The sequence below is a fragment of the Dromiciops gliroides genome, chromosome 5 (genome assembly GCF_019393635.1).
Source record: "Dromiciops gliroides isolate mDroGli1 chromosome 5, mDroGli1.pri, whole genome shotgun sequence".
NCBI classification, from domain to species: Eukaryota; Metazoa; Chordata; class Mammalia; order Microbiotheria; family Microbiotheriidae; genus Dromiciops; species Dromiciops gliroides.
Genome location: NC_057865.1, coordinates 127,511,458 through 127,533,304, shown reverse-complemented (window position 1 = coordinate 127,533,304; position 21,847 = coordinate 127,511,458). Strand labels below are relative to the sequence as shown.

Sequence of the window (21,847 nt, the reverse complement as noted above, 5' to 3'; positions counted from 1 at the left end):
TTTTAAAACATTTCTTAACCCAAAGAAATGGCTCTCTAATGGTGGAATTTAAAGAGTCAGCAATGGAAGAGAGCTAGGTTAGAAATCCTTCCTGGCATTTCTCCAATCACACCAGAGTATCTTCCTACTCTGCTTACTTATAAGCCTTTCCCTGGACACTTTTATTGTTCAATGGCAATGAAAACATATTGGGACTCAGGCAATAAAATGGTTCAGTAATCTCCCACATTCCTCATTTAGTAGGGTGAAATACACTTGAGGGAATTACTCTTTCAGAAGTACTTGCCTTCTCAATAGCTCCTTGATTGAATTACCTTAGATAATTTCAACCTTCTCTCCATTCAACTCCAGTGTTAAAACATTCAGACATAACCCCTTCCCCCAAAAGTAAATTTTTAAAGAACTGCTCCACCCCTCTGTCACCACCCATAAAAGATGGCCTGGATCCGGTTCAAGACCAAGACCAACCCTAATTATATCTTTTACACTATGTTTAGCTTCCGTTTTCTGTTTCCTCTTCCATTTGCATCTTCTCAATATAAACTACGGTTTTCTTTAGAGCTCAGATAGTTTACCTGGCAGGAACAGTGCTTTGTATGCTGCCCAACTAATGGGTTCCCTCCATCCCACATATCCCTTCTTATTTGTGTCCAACACAGAACAGGAGGGAAGATAACAGAGACCTCATATTGCTATCTATAATGTGGTCTCGGGGCAGCTAGATGGTGCAGTGGATAGAGCACCAGCCCTGGAGTCAGGAGTACCTGAGTTCAAATCCGACCTCAGACACTTAACACTTACTAGCTGTGTGACCCTGGGCAAGTCACTTAACCCCAATTGCCTCACTAAAAAAAACAAAAACAAATATAATGTGGTCTCAAGTCACAAAAAACATTTCCTGCATATAATAATGGAAACTGCATTTATGAGGAGATGAGATAATGTTCATTGGTCAGTCAATGAACATTTATTAGGCACCTATGATTTGCCAGGCACGATGCTAAGATGCCACAGGAAAACTTGCTGATTTCACTTCAATGAACATTTATTACTTGACCTACTGTGTGTGAGGCATTGTGCTAGGAGCATAGATTTTAAAATGGGAAAATAGATTAATTTTTTAAATCAGTTCTTATTCATAAAACATTTTTCCCTATTTTTATCGCCTAAGTTTGTAACTTCGGAGTCATCCTTGATTCTTCTTTCTCCCTCACCCCTTATATTTAATGAGGTGTTACATCTACTCCATTCTAGCTTCTATTTCTTGAATCTTCCTCCTCTTCACTCTCAGGAACATTACCCTTCTTCAAAGGCTTCATCACCTATGCTACTTCCATAACCTCCTTTGTTCTCTATGCTTTTGGTCTTTCTCTATTCCAATCGGTCATCCATGTAGTTGCCAAAAGTTATCAAGGATATAAGTATATATGAAGCTCCTGTTATGGAAAGCAAAAAGAGAACCTGCCCTCAAGGAGTTTACCATCTCCTGGTGGGAGGGAAGGGGAGAGACACAACATGAAAATAACTCTGTGCAAACAAGTTATATATATATATATATATATATATATATATATATATATATATATATATACACACGTTGGAGATAATGTCAAAAAGAAGGCACTAGCATTAGGGAGAGGCTACTTGCAGGAAGTGGAATTTTATCTGAGCCTTGAAGGAAGTCCAGGAAACTAAGATGGAAAGTGAGAAAATATAGTCCAGATATGAAGGACAGTCACTATTAAAAGGTTTTAGAGTCAAGAGAGAGAGTGTCTTATGTGAGGAATAGTAAAAACAGTCAGCCTGTAGAGTATGTGGAGGTAGTAACATTTTAAGAAGACTGGAAAGGGAGCAAGTGATAAAGGGCTTTAAAAGATAAGGGGGGGGGGGGGGACGGCTAGGTGGCGCAGTGGATGAAGCACCGGCCCTGAATTCAGGAGTACCTGAGTTCAAATCCGGTCTCAGATACTTGACACTTACTAGCTGTGTGACCCTGGCCAAGTCACTTTACCCCCATTGCCCCGCAAAAAAAAAAAAAAAAGATAAGGGAGGGGCAGCTAGGTGGTGCAGTGGATAAATCACTGGCCCTGGATTCAGGAGTGCCTGAGTTCAAATCTGGCCTCAGACACTTGACACATACTAGCTGTGTGACCCTGGGCAAGTCACTTAACCCCCATTGCCCCATACACACAAAAAAAAGAAGTAAAGTTAAAAGATAAGGGATTTTCTATTTGATACTAGAGGCAATAGGGAGACATTGGAGTTTATTGAATGGGAGCGTGACACAGTCAGAGCTGTGCTTTAGGAAGATCTCTTCAATAGTTGAGTGAAGGATGGGCTGGAGTGAGGAGAGACTTGAGGCAAGGAGGTCAACCAGCAGGTTATCATAAGAATCTAGGTGTGAGGGGCAACTAGGTAGAGCAGTGGATAAAGCACCAGCCCTGGATTCAGGAGGACCTGAGTTCAAATCAAGCCTCAGACACTTGACACTTACTAGCTGTGTGACCCTGGGCAAGTCACCTAAACCTCATTGCCCCACAAAGAGAGAGAGAGAGAGAGAGAGAGAGAGAGAGAGAGAGAGAGAGAGAGAATCTAGGTATTAAGTGATGAGGGTCTACACCAGTGTGGTAGCAGTGTCAGAGGAGAGAATGAGAACTAGACAAGGGATGTTGTGAAGGTACAATTGGCAAGACTTGGCAATTGGAGATGGGGGAGAGATTGAAGGTCGACACTTGGGAGTCTGAGTGACTGAAACAATGATGTAACACGGTAAGAGGGAAGCCTTCCTAAGGCACTTTCTTGTTCCCATTTGCCTCCAGGATAAAAAGCAAATACTTTATTTTGCCATTTTCAGGCCTCAGTAATCTGAGTGCAGCCTACCTATCCAATCATGGTCAAATTAATAATATTAATAACTAAATATAGCACTTAATGGGCCAGCAAGGTGGCACAGTGGATAGAGCACTGGCCCTGGAGTCAGGAATAGCTGAGTTCAAATATAGCCTCAAACACTTACTAGCTGTGTGACCCTGAGCAAGTTACTTAACCCTGTTTGCCTCAGTTTTCTCATCTATAAATTGAGGTGGAAAGGGAAATGACAAACCACTCCAATATGTCTGCCAAGAAAACCTCAAATGGGGTTATAAAATGTCAAACACAACTGAAACTACTGACCACCACCACCAACAATCACAAATAGTACTTAATCATAATAACTAACAGCATTTTCAAGTTTATGGAATACTTTTAACCTCCATTATCTCATCTGAGCCTCACAGCAACTGCTTGTAATAAAACTAATGTCCCCATTTTACAGATGGGAAATCGTTTCAGAGAAGTTAGACCTTGCTCATAGGTATCTATAGTAGAATTTGAACCTAGGTCTTTCTGACTCCAAGTGCAAGCTTTTATGCACTACACCAGCTGTCTTTTATTTCCCTTCATGCATCTAGTTCCCAAATGGGCAATTCCCTAAACTCAACATTCCCTCTTCTGTCCTGGTACATTTGCATAGTCATTTGCAAGATGTGGAAGGGACTCCTTTCTCTGGGCCTCAGAGCACCTTTGTCTCTCTGAGACTCAGCTAGGATTGTCAGCTCCTCTAAGAAGCCTCACCCAGTCCTCACAATTACTAGTGCTTTCCCTCTCCTCTGATCACCTTGGATCTACTTATCTATGTATAGCATGTATTCTCCCAGTGAAATCTCATCTCTTTGAAGGCAAGGATTCTTTCATTTTTGGACAAATCTGCGTCCTACCCTCAGCACTTGGCACGATGCCCTTTACATTTGGCAAGGATTTATGAGGCATTTCCATCCTGCCATTTCATCAGTGTGGTAATTCCTAGAGTAGAACTTATTTTCACTAATGCAGATCAGCAACTCCTCTGAAATGTAGACTCTTAGGCAGTTGCCTTCAGCAGTTAAAGGTGAAATTGCCCATGTTCAAAGCTAGTTATATGTCAGCAACAGGGCTTGAAAGCTGTTCTCCCTGACTTCAAGGCAAACCCTTTCTCTTACTTGTATAACAATGAAGAAATGTTCTAGCCTCACTGGACCTCAGTTTCCTCATCTGTAAAATTAAATGGTTGGACCAAGTGATCTTGAAAAATATTTTCAAGCTTTAAATACATGAGCCTATTATACACTTTCCAAGGCAATTTCTTGCCTTGCACATCATAGGCACTTCAGAAATAGCTGACTTTGAACTTGAACCAGTGGTTGATTTTCATTTAACCCTCACAGTCCATGCTGCCAAAACTACATGCCTGAGTGGGACAAGGATTTAGTGAATTTCTTTGGTATTTTGTGAAATAATTTCCTTTAGTTCCATGTAGGACCAAAAGGTGTAAGTCTTTGCATATAAAGGGTAGCTAGTCTTCATTAGCCATATGATAAGGTGTTCTACAAAGCCTATTAAAACCTATTACCTAATACAGTACCATATAGTCACATGTGGAAGAGGAAGGAAGGAATTATGATTTCATTTTTTAAATATTGTTCATAACTAGTTAAAATGGCTATTCTCTTATAAAAACAACTGGTACTTTTCCATCTGTGTCTATAACTAGTCCTATGGTAGTGATTACTTTCAAATACATGGACTTATCATTGTGATTAATACATTTAATTTTCCTGTACTGGACAGTACTTTGGGTTAAGGTATTTGTCTCATTAATAAAAGAGAGCAATGTTTCCCAGTGCTGCTACTAAGTGCTAAGAGAGTGAGAGACAGACACAGACACAGACACAGAGAGAAAGATACTGACACAGTGTGAGAGAGAAAACCAAAGAATTTAAAAAGTAACCATAACATAAGCAATATAATTACCAAGGTGGTTGCAGAAAATAATTTTGGGGATGAATTTCTAGTACAATACTGTCTCTAGCAAGTAAATGTAGATATAAATAGAATATAAACTTCTAGAGGGCATCTACTATTTTGGTTTTCACTTCGTATCCCCAACACCTACTACAGTGCCTGGAACAAAGCAGGTATTTAATTAATTGACCCTATTTTTTTTTTAATTTCTATCTGGGTCTCCCTATCTTTCCTTTTTTTGGGGGGGGGTTGGGTTTTTTGTTGTTGTTGTTGTTGTTGTTAGGCAATTGGGGTTAAGTGACTTGCCCAGGGTCACACAGCTAGTAAGTGTTAAGTGTCTGAGGTCACATTTGAACTCAGGTCCTCCTGACTCCAGGGCCAATACTCTATCCACTGCACCACCTAACTGCCCCTCTCCCTATCTTTCTTTTTTTTTTTTTTTTTTTTTTTTTAGTGAGGCAATTTGGGTTAAGTGACTTGCCCAGGGTCACACAGCTAGTAAGTGTTAAGTGTCTGAGGCTGGCTTTGAACTCAGGTACTCCTGACTCCAGGGCTGGTGCTCTATCCACTGCGCCACCTAGCTGTCCCTCTCCCTATCTTTCTTAACTAGAGTGCAATAGCTTTTCAGATAACTATCACTTACTAAAATTCATGGAAATTGTGACCTGATGTGTTTGTGGTCTGGGCTGGTTCACCTTTTCTTAGCACCTCCCCACCAATCCAGAGGGAATGGGGAGGTGGTGTTTTCTGGACTTAGTATGGATAACCACTACCACCATCCATGGACCCTCACAGAGCCAGGAGCAGGGATCACAGGTGTGAGCTACCAGACCTGGGTTTTTTCATTCGTTCTTAAGTGGTTTATTTCGAAACAATAGCTCTCTTTGTCATGTAATTCATTACTTTCCCTGGTTTAATCAGGCATAGCTGAAAAATCTAGGACTTCAGCTCATCCACTAAACAAAAACGTCTTTTTTTTATTATATTTGTTGTTGTTCAGTCATTTTTTCAGTGATGTCTGACTGTTTACAACCCTATTTGAAGTTTTCTTGGCAATGATGCTGGAGTGGTTTGCCATTTCCTTCTTCAATTCATTTTGCAGATGAGGAAGTGAGGCAAACAGGGGTTAAGCGACTTGCCAAGTAGCATATAGCTACTAAGTGTCTGAGGCCAGATTTGAGCTCATGAAAATGAGGTTTCCTGACTTCAGGTCCAGCACTCTATACCCTGTACCACCTAGCTTCCCCTTGTTTTATCTAGTTATTTCCAATAATGTTCTGTTTTAAAATAATAAATTTTAGTATATTTATTAAACATGAGCCAAGAAAATTTGGACCAATGACAACAATTTCCAGAAGAAAAAAAAAGTGAGCCTTACATTTTCTAAGATCATGATAAGAATAAATAGAATGTATTAAAATATCATTGCTGAAAAACATGAGCTCAGTCAATAGTTCTTTTTAGCCTATAGTCACACCTTTTGTGAAGGTGTCTTTGAAAGACAAGGAAGAAGTCAAGGTGAAATTTCATTGTACCACTTTTTTTTTTTTGTGAGGCAATTGGGGTTAAGTGACTTGCCCAATGTCACACAGCTAGTAAGCGTTAAGTGTCTAAGGCCGGATTTGAACTCAGGTCCTCCTGACTCCAGGGCCAGTGTTCTATCCACTGTGCCACCTAGCTGCCCCGTCATTGTACCACTTTTTTGAGGATATTTTTTCTGTACCCCAAAGTATCCCAGTGCCCTGGGAATTAGAGTATTGGTTAATATGGTATTTAGTCTGAGGTTGGAGAAGAGAAAGTTGGAGGCAAATTCTTGTCTAAAACATCTTGTCCAAATATTTTTAGTCCTCACTTATAGTGCAGAGTTCATATCACACTGATAGTATCATTACAAAAGCATTACTTTCTAAGATGCTTGTTTCCATCTGCTGGTACCATTCATTCATGAGATCATAGATAGATTCAAAGCTGAAAGAGACCTTAGAGATCATCTACTCCATGCCTTTCATTTTACAGGTGAGGAAACTGAGGCCCAGAAAGTGACTTGTCAAATTGCCACAGACAAGAACAGAACCTGAGTTTGAAACCAGAATTCTTTCCAATGCACCAAATTGTTTCCCTTATAATAACTAGCATGTATATAGCTTCTTCTCAATATTGTTGCTTTTGTTATTCCAAATGGCAGCTCCAAGTTCTTCCAGAATTAAAAAAAAATAATTTCAGGGGCCAGCTAGTTGGTACAGTGGATGAAGCACTGGCCCTGGATTCAGAAGGACCTGAGTTCAAATCCAACCTCAAACACTTTACACTAGCTGTGTGACTCTGGGCAAGTCACTTAAGCTTCATTGCCCTGAAAAAAATAATAATAATTTCACATTTGTAGAATACTTAAGTTTTTTAAAGTGATTTACATTTGTTATAGCCTATGGGCTTCACAGCTATCTTGTGAGGTTATCTCCTTTTCCAGAGGAGGAAACAAAGGCTTGGAGAATGAATTGCCCACATTGACACAGTTGGTGAATATCAGAGGCAGAATTTAAATCCAAGTTTTCCTGACTAGAACACTATCTACTATGTTATACTCCTTCCCTCTCTCTCAGAAAAAAAAAATATATATATATATATACTCCATAAAAATCTCTCTAAGTAAAATGCACAGAACTTCTCTGTAGGGGTTTATTTTGCTCTTCACTAAATAAAAAGAATATAATATAATACAAGAGAAATGTTTTACTTCTTGAATTTGATTCACAGAAGGATTTATCAATCAGGAGATGACTGATTTACTGATTGAAAATGTCCTTTTCTGTGATGACAAGATTATGAGGTGTTCTATTATCATAGGATATCTCTCCATAGCACAAAATGACCCCAGAATCAGACAGTTACATGGTTATATTGGTCATTGCTCACACCTAAAGCAGATAATAGATAGATAGATAGATAGATAGATAGATAGATAGATAGATAGATAGATAGATAGATAGATAGATAGATAATTCATAAAAGTAGGTGGAGAGGAAATGAATTATACTCACCAGTTTTTTTTTTTTGCTTTTGTTTTTTTTTGGGGGGAGGGTTGGTTTTTTTGCAGGGCAATGACGGTTAAGTGACTTGCCCAGGGTCATACAGCTATTAAGTGCCAAGTGTCTGAGGCCAGATTTGAACTCAGGTCCTCTTGAATCCAGGGTCAGTCCTTTATCTACTGTGTCACCTAGCTGCCTCCTATACTGACCAGTTTAACTAGAGAATGGGTAGTTCTCCACTTCCCTTTGGCCCACAGAGATGAAGATCCACATTTCTTTGGCACATAAAAAAAAGACCACAGTGGTCTTGAGACAGGATGCTTCTGGGGCATGATGCTTTAACTAGAATTCTAAGGCCCACAAGTCCTTTCATTCTTCAGGGCAGCTCATTGATATGATCAGGCCAATTTAGATATTTTCTAGAAAGAGAATGTCCCACACCAAATTCAATTAGATCTACATTTCTAAGGGGATAGGCAAGAAAGAAGGTACAAATCAACCAGAAAACAGTAAATTTCTAACCTAGAGTCTTCCAGGGAAAGAAGATCCAACTACAAATGATTTCAGGAAAGGTCAGAAGAGAAGGGAGAGATACTGTACAGAAAGGGGATATTTCTATCAGGCTTATTTAATAATGAAAGACTAGACCCTCCAAGTAGATATCATTTGTTATGATTTCAATAACAAAGGAAGAGAATTGCTGGTACATTTAAACTCAGGTAAGTCTTCTGAAGAGAGTATTCACTACTAAAAAGCTAAAACTTTACTACTTAAAAAAAGCTTGCACATTTCCTGCCACCACCCCCCACACACATATTTTTCTTGTGTTGAAGCTACATTATTGGAAGGGCTGCCTGTATGGATAAGATCATGGCTCTATGAGTAGGGTAGAATTATATGTTTAAGTATTATATAGGCAAAGCTAGAATGCTTTAAAAATACTAATTCATTTGGTTTAATTGAAATGTGTTTTAGCTGGTTTATTAACAAACTAGACCTAGCTAAAAAAGACATTTTTCTTTCCTTATCTTTTGATATAGAAAGCAAGGCTTGCAAGAATCCGGGCAGCCAAGAGTGGAAGTGCCAATGCTTACATGCAAAGCAAACGAAATGGATTACTGAGTAACCAGCTACAGGTAATATATTGACCAATCCCTTCCTACTTGAATAAAAGATGTCCACAGTCATTAATATAACAGTGCTTTAAACCAACCTTACGCTATTAGTTGCTTAATCATCATTTTCATTTTCCTTTTCCCATAACCTGTGATTTATTATGATGAACTCATCATGATAAGGAAGCTTCTTCTACCAATACACAAAAGCAACTCTTCAGGACTTTGTCATCTTAAAGAGTTCCTTGGGACATTGAGAAGTGACTTACACAGGATCACAGAGTCAGAAAGCATCAGGAGTGGGACTTCCCAGGACTTTCTAGTTCCCAGGCCCCCTCTCTATCCATTATGCCATGATGTTTCTCCTAAAGTTATATCATATACCGAATGAATAATGAAGCAACAGAAATTCCTCCACTTCCCCCAGCCCCAGACCCTGTCAGATTAACATCAATGCTTTGAATTTAGAATCAATGCTATTTCTAGGGAACATATTTTTTTTCTTCTCTCACACTGACCCTCAACCATGCTTGTGCAGTATTCTTGATTGTCTCCAAAAGACATATAACTAGGGGGAGACCATCAGGGCTTTGAATAATGTCATCACCTTCTATGTTTTGATGCCCTACCTGGAACAAAGTACTCCAATAGCATAACAACAATGGAGATTGGTACCAATTAATGAGAAAAATTAGTCAACATAGCTCTCTACCAGATGGCAAGCTGACAATTTGGGGGGGGGAGGCAATTGGGGTTAAGTGACTTGCCTAGGGTCACACAGCTAGTAAGTGTCAAGTGTCTGAGACCGGATTTGAACTCAGATCCTCCTGAATCCAGGGCCGGTGCTCTATCTACTGTGCCACCTAGCTGCCTGGCAAGCTGACAATTATGCCCCAAACAACCCCTTCCCTACCCTGCTCTTTCTCTCCCTCCCCCTTCAGAAAGACTCACCAGTGAGATTTGAGAGTACTATTGTGCTGCTTGCCTCCTGTGTATTTCATAACCCTTGCCCACCCATAGAAATTGATTTAGTTTCCAGTCAACTTGGAAAGCGTCATAAAATTTTCCAAAAGTTTCAATTATTGAATTTTTTATGTGTTTTAATTTTTAGACCTCCTATCATGAATTCTTAACCTGGGGTCTGTGACTTGGATTTTTAAAATATTTGGGAAATTATATTTCATTACAGTCAGTTTCCTTCATAATCTTATGTGTTTTATTTAATATCCTTAAAAACATTCTTCCAGAAAAGGTCCATAAGCTATACCAGAGTGCCCAAAACAAACAAGAGCTCTTGTCCTATGTGGATAGCTTTAAGTTCAATCATTTTAATAACAAGGAAGCTTTGAGATCTGCAGTTCTGTGTATGAGCTTCTTTTTTTTCCTTCTACTAAATATTTGAAAATACTCATTTTATTTGATATTTGTTAAGTTCAGAAAAAATTTAAAACAAAGTAACTTTTATATCGTTAAAAAAGGAAAAGGGTGGGTTTTTTTTCAGAATATGTCTATTAAGTACTTATTTAAATTTGAACCTATAATGATAACAGACAAACCCAGGGTTATAACCATAGTTAAAGCTTCAAAAAAATATTTTTAAATGTCCAAATTGACTGGTGATCACATAACTCAAGAGCTATTTTTCTATCTGTTGGGTTTTGCTGACAAACATTGAAATTATGGTCCATTGTAGCCCAGATCTTGTCTTGCCAAAGCATCCAGTTAGTATCTCCATTGTTTGCAAATAATATAGACAGCAACACTGTATTCTCTGTGTTAACAGTCCTCTGGAGAAGATGAACAGGCCTTTGTTAGCAAATCCGGCTCTTGCTTTGAAACCCAGCACCACCACCTGCTTCACTGTCTGGAAAAAACTACGGTAAGGAGATAGCATTGATGCCTTTCCCTGTTTCACTGTTAACCATTGCATTTGCTTTCGCAGGACTTTGTTGCTTCTTATCACTCATTTTCATAGGGTGATTCATCAACCTTTTGTACAACCCAATACTGAATTGCAATGGATGACCATGTTCAAATTGCAAGTTGCAAAGCTTTTCAGATATGTATTTGAGAAATGTTTCTGCACACTGTCTTCTGGCATTTGAACGGGAAACCAAACAGTTAACATTGAGGTTGCATACAAATACAAAGTCACTCTACTTTCGCAAAAGTCTATAAGCCATGTAATATATAAAAATGCAAGATTTCTTTTCCTCTAAATGTCCTCAAATGATTTTCAAAATGCTGACCAAACAGAAAAAGATGGTCAGACACTTTCCTGCTAACCAAGCTTACTTAATAAAGCAATCAAAACAAAAACTAAATAATAATGATATTGGTATGAAACTTTCAAGTTTGCTAAGCACTTGACATGTTTTATTCCCTTAGAGCCTCACAACAAACCCAGTAGGCATGATGGAGTCATCTCTTACCCCGGGATTATCTTAGATTCTGAAGTATGGTGATTTTGTAAAGGTAAAATTACCTTTGAAAAACCTTTGAGTAGGGGAAGCTAGGTGGCACAGTGGATAGAGCACCAGCCCTGGAGTCAAGAGTACCTGAGTTCAAATCCAGCCTCAGACACTTAACACTTACCAGCTGTGTGACCCTGGGCAAGTCACTTAACCCCAACTGCCTCACTAAAAAAAAAAGAAAGGGAAAAAAAAAAAAGAAAAACCCTTGAGTCACTGAGAAAGGTCGGTATGATATCTTTAAATGTGTAGCTGGGAAGAAGCTAGGTAGGCCAGGGTCTTTTTAAAAGAAGACAGTCTGCTTTAGAGATCAGAGGAAGGTAATGTGGTTGCTAAGGAAACAATTGAATGTAAACTGTATTTTTCACTATGCCCAGCTAAACCATTGATAAGGAGACAGATAAGAACAAAGACTTCTTTCACATAGAAGAAAACAAAAACAGGTTAAAAAAACATAACTGTCAGGAAAATTGATGACTTCGGAGAAAATACTCGTGAAAGGGCTTAATATATAAACATGATTACATTTGAAGATGCCATACATCCATGTAATTGTTGCAACACCTTGTTTCCCTGTGAAACAAAAGAATACACAAAGAAATCAAAGGGAAAAGGGGGACCCTTTCAGTCAACCAGCAACGTGTTAGCTAGGAAGGGTAATTTAAGGTTGTCCTGGAACTCTACAAGTCTGTGATGAAAATGATATTCTAGAATCACAGGCAGGAAGGTGATATGTTCATGCTATGAGAGGCATGTGTGAGCTGAGAAGTCTGAGGATGCAACAGATTCACGTCTATTCAAGCTTACTCCAAAGTATATGCTCACCTAGTGGAATGAAGGCATTATTAGAGACATTTAAATTGTACTTCACCCCACACACACACACCCTCTAGTGCTTGTAAATGAATTCAATAAGTTACATTTACTTATGATATAACTCTATTGTACTATTGAAATTGTAATCCCCATTTCATAAAAGGGAAATCAGGTCCTCTAAATTATTAGACCAGCTCTCTATCCACTGTGATATGTTACTTCTCCATTGGTGAGTGATATCATGTTAAACCTTTGGGAAAAAAATGAATGTAACATGGTGGAATTAACACAGTAACACAATCTCTTTTTGTCCTTTCCTTTTTTAGGTACTAGAGTTTAAATTGTTTTATAGGTGTTCCACTTATTTGGTCTGACCCCTCCAATGAAGTTAAGTGACTCATCCAAGATCACATAGTTCCTAACAGAGCTGGAATTTGAACTCAGACTCTCAAGTTCATCACTCCTTCCACTACACCATGCTAAAGAGCTAAATAAATTTTATGATTATTGAGCATATTCTATCTATACTCTACCAGACTAGTCCTCGTGATAAGGAGTAAGATTTACAAAATAAGAAAGGGAAAAACTTTATCATAGTTAATTAAGCAAGTGATTGAGACCATAAATGGTTGCCTCAATTAGCAGTAAGTCTAATATATAATTATTTCAATTTGGATCCAGATATTAACAATTATGGAAACAAAAACTAATAAGGTACAGTTTTCTGAACAGGGAAATGAAGAATTGCTCTCCTGGACAAAATTCTTATTTATTCACATGTGGAAAAACAAAATAAAAAACATAAATTTTCCCTTTAATTTTTAAAAATGGAAATAATACATCACTTACTATTTTTCCTTTCATAGCATTTGCTTGAAATTGTAACTCTACTTCTGTCAAATTTACTATTATCATCCTAGCGATTCTTATGTTATCTAATGTCTATTTCTGATATGTTGGATGATTTTGTACAATAAAATTTATCCTTTCATGTACTATTGTCATGTTTTGATCCATATGCCCTCTGAATTTAGCTTAAGTAGTTTTTCTTATGTATAGTACATTATGAAAATAAAGAATTTGGATAATTCAAATGCAACTTAATCAAGTAAGAACTGGTACAAAAAGTACATTTCTTAAACACATTCTCCTTTTTTAAAAAATGCAGGGTTATTTTCCCCTGTGGGCAATGCAATGAATTGATGCAAGCAATATTGGTTATTTGTATCTAAAGGTTATGTAACTGTTCAAGGGCTATTGTGAGACCTTCCATGGCATTCATAGACCTTGAACAGTCTTTGCTTTTACATTAGTGGTAAGGAAGATAGTTTGATAGTCTATTACTACTATAAGTTTAGGGTAGAGGGTGGGGATATGGGAGGAGACAGAGACAGAAAAAGAAATGTAGGGAGAAAGATAAAGGGAAGGAGAGAGAATCCCTTCAGTAGGGCAAGTCTAAACCATTTGTGAATTAAGCTATTCCACTTATTTAACTACTAAATAATCCCATTATTCTGTAATTTTCTTCATCCCAAGATTTTAGATAAAAATCCAAAGACGTAGAAAATATCAAAAGCATGTAATTTTCCAACAACTAATTTACAGGATCTTTGTCACTATGAAAATGTTTATATGAAGCAGAAAAACTGAATAATAATGATAATGATTTAGGTAGCATTTATATAGTGCTTTAAAGTTTGCAAAGTGCTTTTAGACTATATATATATATATATATATATATATATATATATATCCTCACAAAACTGAGAGGTAGATGAGGAAACTGAGGCAGATAAAAGTCAAGTGACTTGCCCAGGGTCACACAGCTAAATCTCTGAGACCAGATTAGAACTCATGTCTTCCTGATTCCAGGCCTAGCCCCTCTATCTACTATGCCATGTAGCTGTCTGCAAAGTCCTCAGAACAGTTTCTTAAGTATTTTTTCTTGTTGAAGTTATTTTTATTTTTATAGCTGGAACCTCCTGAATACATTTCATAACCTATTTCTGCTAGCAAAGTTTTGCATTTTTATCTTTTAATATCCAGATTTTGTGAGCAGAAGATGTTGAGGAGATAGAATTTCAAAAAGGATTCAGTCATCAAATTAGGGGTATATCAGCTTATGTAAGTACAGCTGAGGAATCAAATAGATATGGGTCAGGAAAGATTTTCCCAAAAAATGCACATTGAAAACATAAGTATTTTTGAGATTTTACTTGAAAGTAGGAATGTTCATGAGCAGCTGGTTACACAGTGGTCAGAACCCCGGGCTTGAAAACATGAAGATTCATTTTCACGAATTCAAATCTGGCCTCTGACACTAGCTGTGTGACCCTGGGCAAGTCACAACCCCATTTGCCTCAGTTCCTCATCTGTAAAATGAGCTGAAGAAGGAAATGGGAAACTACTCTAGTATCTCTTCCCAGAAAACTCCAAAAGGTGTCGCAAAAAGAGGAACAGGACTGAAATAACTGAATAAAAACAACAACAAAGGTGAATATTCATAGGACTTGAGACTTAAGGTTGGAAGGTGCCTATTGGATCAAAAGTAGAACAAACTTGTAGTCCATGGTCCAGGCCAGACTGGATTAAAATATATTGAGAAATATTTAACAAAATAATAAAAAACATAGATAATAGTAACACATAGTTTTCTAAGTCAGTATGTGCCCACAGTGATCCTTATACATGGTTTCACGGCCCCCTTTTCTATTGGGGTTTGACACCAATATCTTAGTCCATCAGTCTATTCAGAAGTTTTTTAGGGGGAAAAAAGGTTCAAACTTGGCCTCTTCATCAGAATTAAGCACAGTCCAAAAGCTAAATGCATGAGAGCAAAAATGAGTTCTGACTATAGTTCTGTAATATATCTCTCTCTTTTTTCTTTTTTTCTTTTTCTTTTTCTTTTTTTGCTGTGCTTTCAACCCACATTTTTAATGATGTTGGACAGAATCATGAGTTTGTAGATGAACAAGTTTATGAAGAGAGCTGCATGGAAGTTTCAACAGTCAACCGCCCTTCAAGTCACAGCCCTTCTCTCTCATCACAACAAGGTGTCACCAGCACTTGCTGCTCAAGACGACACAAAAAAACTTTCCGGATCCCAAATGCCAATGTATCAGGGAGCCGCCAAGGCAGTGTACAAGAACTCAGTACTATCCAAATCAGGTGTGTGGAGAGAACACCTTTATCTAACAGGTACTTGGAATGTTAAATTTGATCTGAGTTGATGACAGAAAACATCCTCACTGCCATGATGGGTGTATGAGCTCGCATGTGAATTTATTCATGTACACATGCCTGTAACACGATTTCACACACCCTGCCAGAGATGTACAACTAAGACCAAAGCAGTCACTGTACTGGGCAGAAGGGGATCAGGTGGACATGCACATGTGCACATATCCATTAAAGGGGAAAGTAGTGGGAGCTTGAAAAGGAGAGGGAAAGAAATAATGGCATTTCACCTTGATAAGCAATCTTCCTTCTCTTTTATGGGCACACATGCAAGTGTCTCTCCTCTCAGGAAACTCTTAGATTCATTGTTGTTTTTTTTAATTTAGGAAAATAGTAACTTTTTTTTAGTGCCTTTGAACTAGCTGCTATGGAGACAGAGCAAAAAAAAAAAATGAAATTCTTCTACTTTTGCTCAAGGTACTTAAAATATAACTGAAAAGATAGGATTAACACCAAAGATAACATTTAAAAGTACTTATAAGGAATTTAAAGAATTACCAGTTGACCTGATGAAAACTAAGGGGACAGCTAAACAAAGCTACTGACTCAAACAAGAGATATTGATCAAAAACCATTTCTGGCAAACAACAAAAACATTGTCAAGAGAAATTTTTTTAAAGTTGATTCAGAAAAAATAAGTTCCAAATTTCTTTTTTCTTTTGCACATGTGTATTGGGAAGGGTGTGTGTATGTGTGTGTGTTTGCGAGTACACACGTGTGCTCATGTGTGTGTGGTTTTTAAGCTTTCAGTCAAACAGCTTTGTGTGTGTGTGTGTGTGTGTGTGTGTGTGTGTGTGTGTGTGTAACAGCCTATGAAGAGACTAGGCAAATAGCTCAGTCTGTAGCTTTTTAAACACAGCAGAAGGCTTTGGAAACACAAGTCAAGCTTCTAAGAGCTTAAAAGGCTTCTATCTCTAAAGTCTGTCTTGTTTACATACAATACCATCTAGAGTGGGAAAGAGTGATGTGCATTAGAGAATAATTTCATTCTCAAAACATAAACACCAGCAGTGGCTCTTGGCATGTTGTTTTAAATCATCATCTAGGTAGTCTAAAGAGGATTTTTTTTAAATAGTAATAGTATTTATTCCTAAGGAACTTTTTAAATACAATTGACTTTGAGTGTTAATTCCGTAAGTGTAAAATTAACACACTAGTATTAGTTCTACTAAAAATAAAGTCTCAGAAATTTTGAATTATCTAACCAAAGTCAACCGGTTTTTAAAGTCTCTATTGAATGTCCTTAGTTAATACTGACTATGTTTGCAGGTCACACTATGTACTTCGTTATCCCTTTCTTTTAAAATGTGCCTAAAGTGGGGGTGGCTAGGTGGCACAGTGGATAAAGCACCAGCCCTGGATTCAGGAGTACCTGAGTTCAAATCCGGCCTCAGACACTTGACACTTACTAGCTATGTGACCCTGGGCAAGTCATTTAACCCCCATTGCCCCGCCCCCCCAAAAAATGTGCCTAAAGTGATCATAAATATTCTGAGATTTTAACATTTGATTCATGGAAACTAAAACATCTTCACCTCAGTTCTGTGGTAAAGACATGTAAGGAAAATGTGGACAACTTACCTTTTTTTTTCTAAATCCATTCTTTCCCCATTAGCCGATCCAGTTTAAATGCCAAAATGGAAGAGTGTGTTAAACTAAACTGTGAGCAACCTTACGTGACTACAGCAATAATAAGCATACCGACACCTCCAGTAACAACCCCTGAAGGAGATGACAGGCCAGAATCTCCAGAGTACTCAGGAGGAAACATTGTCAGAGTATCTGCTTTGTAAAACAATTGGAAGAAGGACAGAGGACAGTTGAGTCCTGACTGTGAAAGGGCTCTAAAGAGGAAGATGGAAGAAACATCCAGTCTTTTACAAATTAAACAGCAAAATGGAACACAAGTTGGTAGCAAAACCAAACATTGTTTCCAAACTTAAGGTTGTGCATAAAAGGCCACCAAATGGCATTTCTGGGCATAAAGTTTGACCTATGACGCAGCGGAATAATCTGTGATCCTTTGACTTTACAAATGAGCACAATGAAATGCCTCCCATTGATGCTTCTTAAGATAAGAACTCTTTTTTAAAAAATAAAATGAAATTTAAAAAACAACTTTGAACATTATGTTCCAGTTGAATGAAAAACAAATATGGAAAACATTTTGATAACATGTTTTTTCCTGTAAAAACAAACATGAACATTGGCAAGTGAAGTATATACGTTCAAAAACAGAAACAGAAACCTCATATGACAGGTTTGTACTGACTGAAAGGAACACCATCATAATGCATGCTGAAATTCTTTGGAGCAGTGATCTCAGTTTACTTATGTTGTCTTCAGATTAGGCATGATAAACTTTAACTGTAGAAAGGGGCATTTCTGGGCACTTACAACAAGCTGATTGTTCACATTCCATGGTAAGCTCTACAAATAAACTCCTCTTAGCGGGCAGTCTTTCTGGCTGAGGCGCTCCTCTGTGAGCCTATAGTGTCCAGCCAGCTGAGTATTGGTTATCATTTCACCTTGCTTCCTAGATACTGTTACAACTGCAATAATCCATTGTACACCTGTTGTATCAGGAATCAGGACTTTCTGTTTGTTTGTTTTACTTTTCCAGATCCCCTTAAAAGTTAGCACCACAGAGAATAAAACTCTTTGATGTAGCCCAAGTTTTTTCAGTAAGTTCTAATCCAAACTGTTGTACCATAGACGTGTTTGTTTGTTTTTTGGGGGGTGGGGTTTGAGACTAGCTTTCTTGTCCACTGTAGTCCTGTGACACAGTGAGTTGTCAGTTCCTGTATTTCTAGCTCACCTCTCTATTGACATTTCAAAGGTTTCTCATTAGCAGCTGGGTTAACCTTTTTGGTAGTACCAATTGCTTTCCTACTTTTATATTAACTGACAAGGTCTCTTACTAGTGAAATATGATAATCAACCCTCCCTTATAAAAGAGTAGAAAGGGGGGCAAAGGAGTTATTTGACAAATGAGTACTTATCTTGAAGCCTCTTTGCTATTAAGGACTAGCCCAGATATTGAATTTATCATGAGGTGTTTTGTGCAAACAGTCCCTATAGGCTGGGAACAATGGCATAGCACCAAGTAGTCTTACAGCCGTACCTACACATTTTTCTACTTATTTTGCTTTGGGTCTGATTAGATTACATTTTCTCAAATCTATTTTGAGAGTAACTAACATGATTCTAAATACGGAGCTCAAGCTAGGAAGCTTTCTGTACCAATACTTAAAGAAAGATTGCTTTCTCCCCATTTCAGGATAGCAACACAAATCTTTTCTAGAAAGAGATTCCTGTAAACAGCAGTTTCCTCTCATGAAGGAGGACAAGGTGTTTGGTGATGCAGACTTGATCTCTGTGTACATTAAGTGGAAACGTGTTTATATTTTAAAGAATATTGTATCAGCAGACATTTCTGCATGTACCCGTGTGAACAGTTTTATGTCAATCAAAAAGCTCTGTCCATTCCAAGATTCTATTACAAGGGATACAGTTTAACTTCTATGTGTGTCGGGGGGAAAGATTACTGTTCCCCCAAAAGAATTTTTTAAATGTTTGTTATAAGAGAAAATGTCATCCCCTATATACCAAATGATTTGTGACTTTTTTTAAAGTAAGATTTTACTTGCTTTGCAGTTTTATAGTTGCCCCAAGACAAGGTTGTGTACACAGTAGGCACTAGATAAATGCTTATAGAATGAAAGATAATTATAAACTCAAATTTTCCTTGGAAGGAACTGGCTTTACTCCTAATCATTCTCAAACAAATTACTAATTTGCCGGCAGCTTGTAGATTAATCATTCCTAGAGCCTGCTTCTTATCACTTTGTGCTTTGAGGTTGATTGTACAATGAAACTTCTTTGATAACAGTTAATGAAATTTTGTTGTTGTTAAATATAGACTAAGGAAACTGCAATGCAGGGACACTTAGGATTTTAACTCCTTGATTACCAATTTTATTTTTAATGTCCTAAATGTTCAAGAAAATGTGGCCAAAAATTCCAATTTGTAGTTTGGCCCCCTCTTTCCACTCATCACTTATGCAAAACTCTTTCATTTCTTCTAAAATTAAAAAAAAGACAACTTTTTTGGTGTTTTAGGTGATTTTCAAATACTGTATTGGTAGTGAATGACTGTTGATGACTGTGTAAAGTGCATCTGTACTGTAAATGAAATGTAATTATTTCTGTGTACCATATGGAGCAACCAAGGTTGTTGTTTTTGACAATTTTGTTTGAAATTCATATATCTTATTTTGGAGGATAGCATAATAACTGCGTTGTGCTGAAAAAGAAATAGACATTTGAGGAATAATAAAATAAAACATCTGCATGCTTGAACAGGACTAACGAGTTTTGCAATAACTAACTTTCTTTTCCTAGACTGTTTTCTTCATTTCCAAATTACGTAGACAACAGGTTTAACTTCAATAGGCATTACTTATGCCAGGTCCTCTGGGAATACTCTCAAAAGTCTTCCTGGAGAAGTGGATGGAGCCCTGGCTTCAGAACCAGTTAAACACCAGTTATCATCCTGCCTTTGACACATATTGACTCTGTCTCCACAGGCAAGTTACTCAACTTGACCCACAGGCCCATGGGCAACTCTCTACAACCTTAACTTTCCAAGGAATTACGGATGCATATTGTTGGTGGGAGTTTCCACAAGGTGTACTTACAAATCCCAACCCTCCCCCCAAAAAACTCTATAAATTATTCTAGTCATATGACAGAGATAGCATGGGTCATCCATTAAAAGCAGCAAATTGCTATCAGGAACTTTAACTTGGGTAGAGTTTCATGCTGGTTTGGTGGTGATGGTGGTGATGGTGGCAGTGGTGGTGGTGGAGGCAGTGGTGGCAGCAGCAGTGGCTAGTATATGTCACCACAGCTAGTATATGTCAGAAGGAAGATCTTTGAATCTAGATGTTCTTTGCTCTGAAGCCATTCCTCTGTGGGTTGTTTTTTTTTCCACATCACACTATCACTTACAGAACTATGAATATTGGTTTGTAATCTATTCATCATATGGTTCCTACCCAACTGTAATACCTCAATTACCAAGTAATTTCAGAAATATTTGACAAACTACATATAAGCAGAGAGCAATGAAAATGCCCACACAACAGTATCATTAATTTTCAATGATGTTATAAATAAATTCTTAAATGTAATGAAATTTGAAGGGAGAAAATCATCTTTTTAGTTTTATACTACATCAGATACCTGGAATTACTGGGTGATCCTGGGCTTATGACCCTTATTATTTTTTTTTTTTAGTGAGGCAATTGGGGTTAAGTGACTTGCCCAGGGTCACACAGCTAGTAAGTGTTAAGTGGCTGAGGCCGGATTTGAGCTCAGGTACTCCTGACTCCAGGGCCGGTGCTCTATCCACTGCGCCATCTAGCTGCCCCATGACCCTTATTATTAAATGTTTTGTATAACAAAATTAAAAAACCAATAAACAGGTTACAAGATTCATATCACTGATCACAGAAAGAATTGGGGGAACAATGTGTAGAAGAATGGGAAATTTGGAGAAGAATGTCACTTCAGAAAAAAATAGTCTGAGGGGAAAATGTATATTTCTACATCATTTAAACAGGTGTGACCGGGGGCGGCTAGGTGGCACAGTGGATAAAGCACAGCCCTGGATTCAGGAGTTCCTGAGTTCAAATCCGGCCTCAGACACTTGACACTTACTAGCTGTGTGACCTTGGGCAAGTCACTTAACCCCCACTGCCCCACCAAAAAATAAATAAATAAACAGGTGTGACCTATCAAATGTCTATATTTTGTCATCTAAAAGGAACGTTTCAGTAATAAAAACTTCTTTAACAAGATAGAGTAAAGCCATATCTATTCAGGAGAGTATATCACACTTATATAAAGCTACTTATTCAAGGTTTTGGTAACAAGAAAATGTAGATATGAATGATAACATTACTTTCTTGAAGTGTTGTAGTAAATGCAGTTTCTCCAATGATACTCATTCTACCCACTCTATGCCCAAAGCTTAGTTTATTCCCAAGAAGACCTTCCTAAATGAACTACATATCAATATCTTTGTAAACGGCAAACTGAAGGGTTTCCCTAGAAGTGAAATACAAAGAGAGGGAAGATAATAAAAAGAAATGAGAATTTCAACTTCAGCACAGAAATTGAACCTGATCATCATACATTCACAAACATTTTAAAGTGTCTACTGTGTGATGAAAACTGGGAGATACGAATTTTAAATTAAACATGATTCCTGTCTTCAGGAAACTTACAATCTATTAGATATAATACACACAGAAATCTCAATACAAAATATAATTTGACAAGTTCCTTGAAAAAG

General features: G+C 37.6%; 1 protein-coding gene across 2 annotated transcripts in view; it reads left to right on the top strand.

Annotated features, from left to right (window-relative positions):
- KCND2 (potassium voltage-gated channel subfamily D member 2) overlaps positions 1 to 19,853 on the top strand; it is a 622,261-nt gene extending 602,408 nt beyond the window's left edge. The window contains exons 4-7 of one of the 2 annotated variants that reach the window (XM_043966445.1): positions 8,888 to 8,983; positions 10,746 to 10,841; positions 15,200 to 15,417; positions 17,102 to 19,853. In XM_043966445.1, coding sequence (XP_043822380.1) covers positions 8,888 to 8,983; positions 10,746 to 10,841; positions 15,200 to 15,417; positions 17,102 to 17,279 — 588 coding nt within the window. In that variant the 3' untranslated portion in view covers positions 17,280 to 19,853. Of the gene's footprint in view, positions 1 to 8,887; positions 8,984 to 10,745; positions 10,842 to 15,199; positions 15,448 to 17,101 lie in introns of both variants that reach the window. The other variant, XM_043966444.1, reaches the window with a different exon arrangement.
- Positions 19,854 to 21,847: the final 1,994 nt, after the last annotated feature.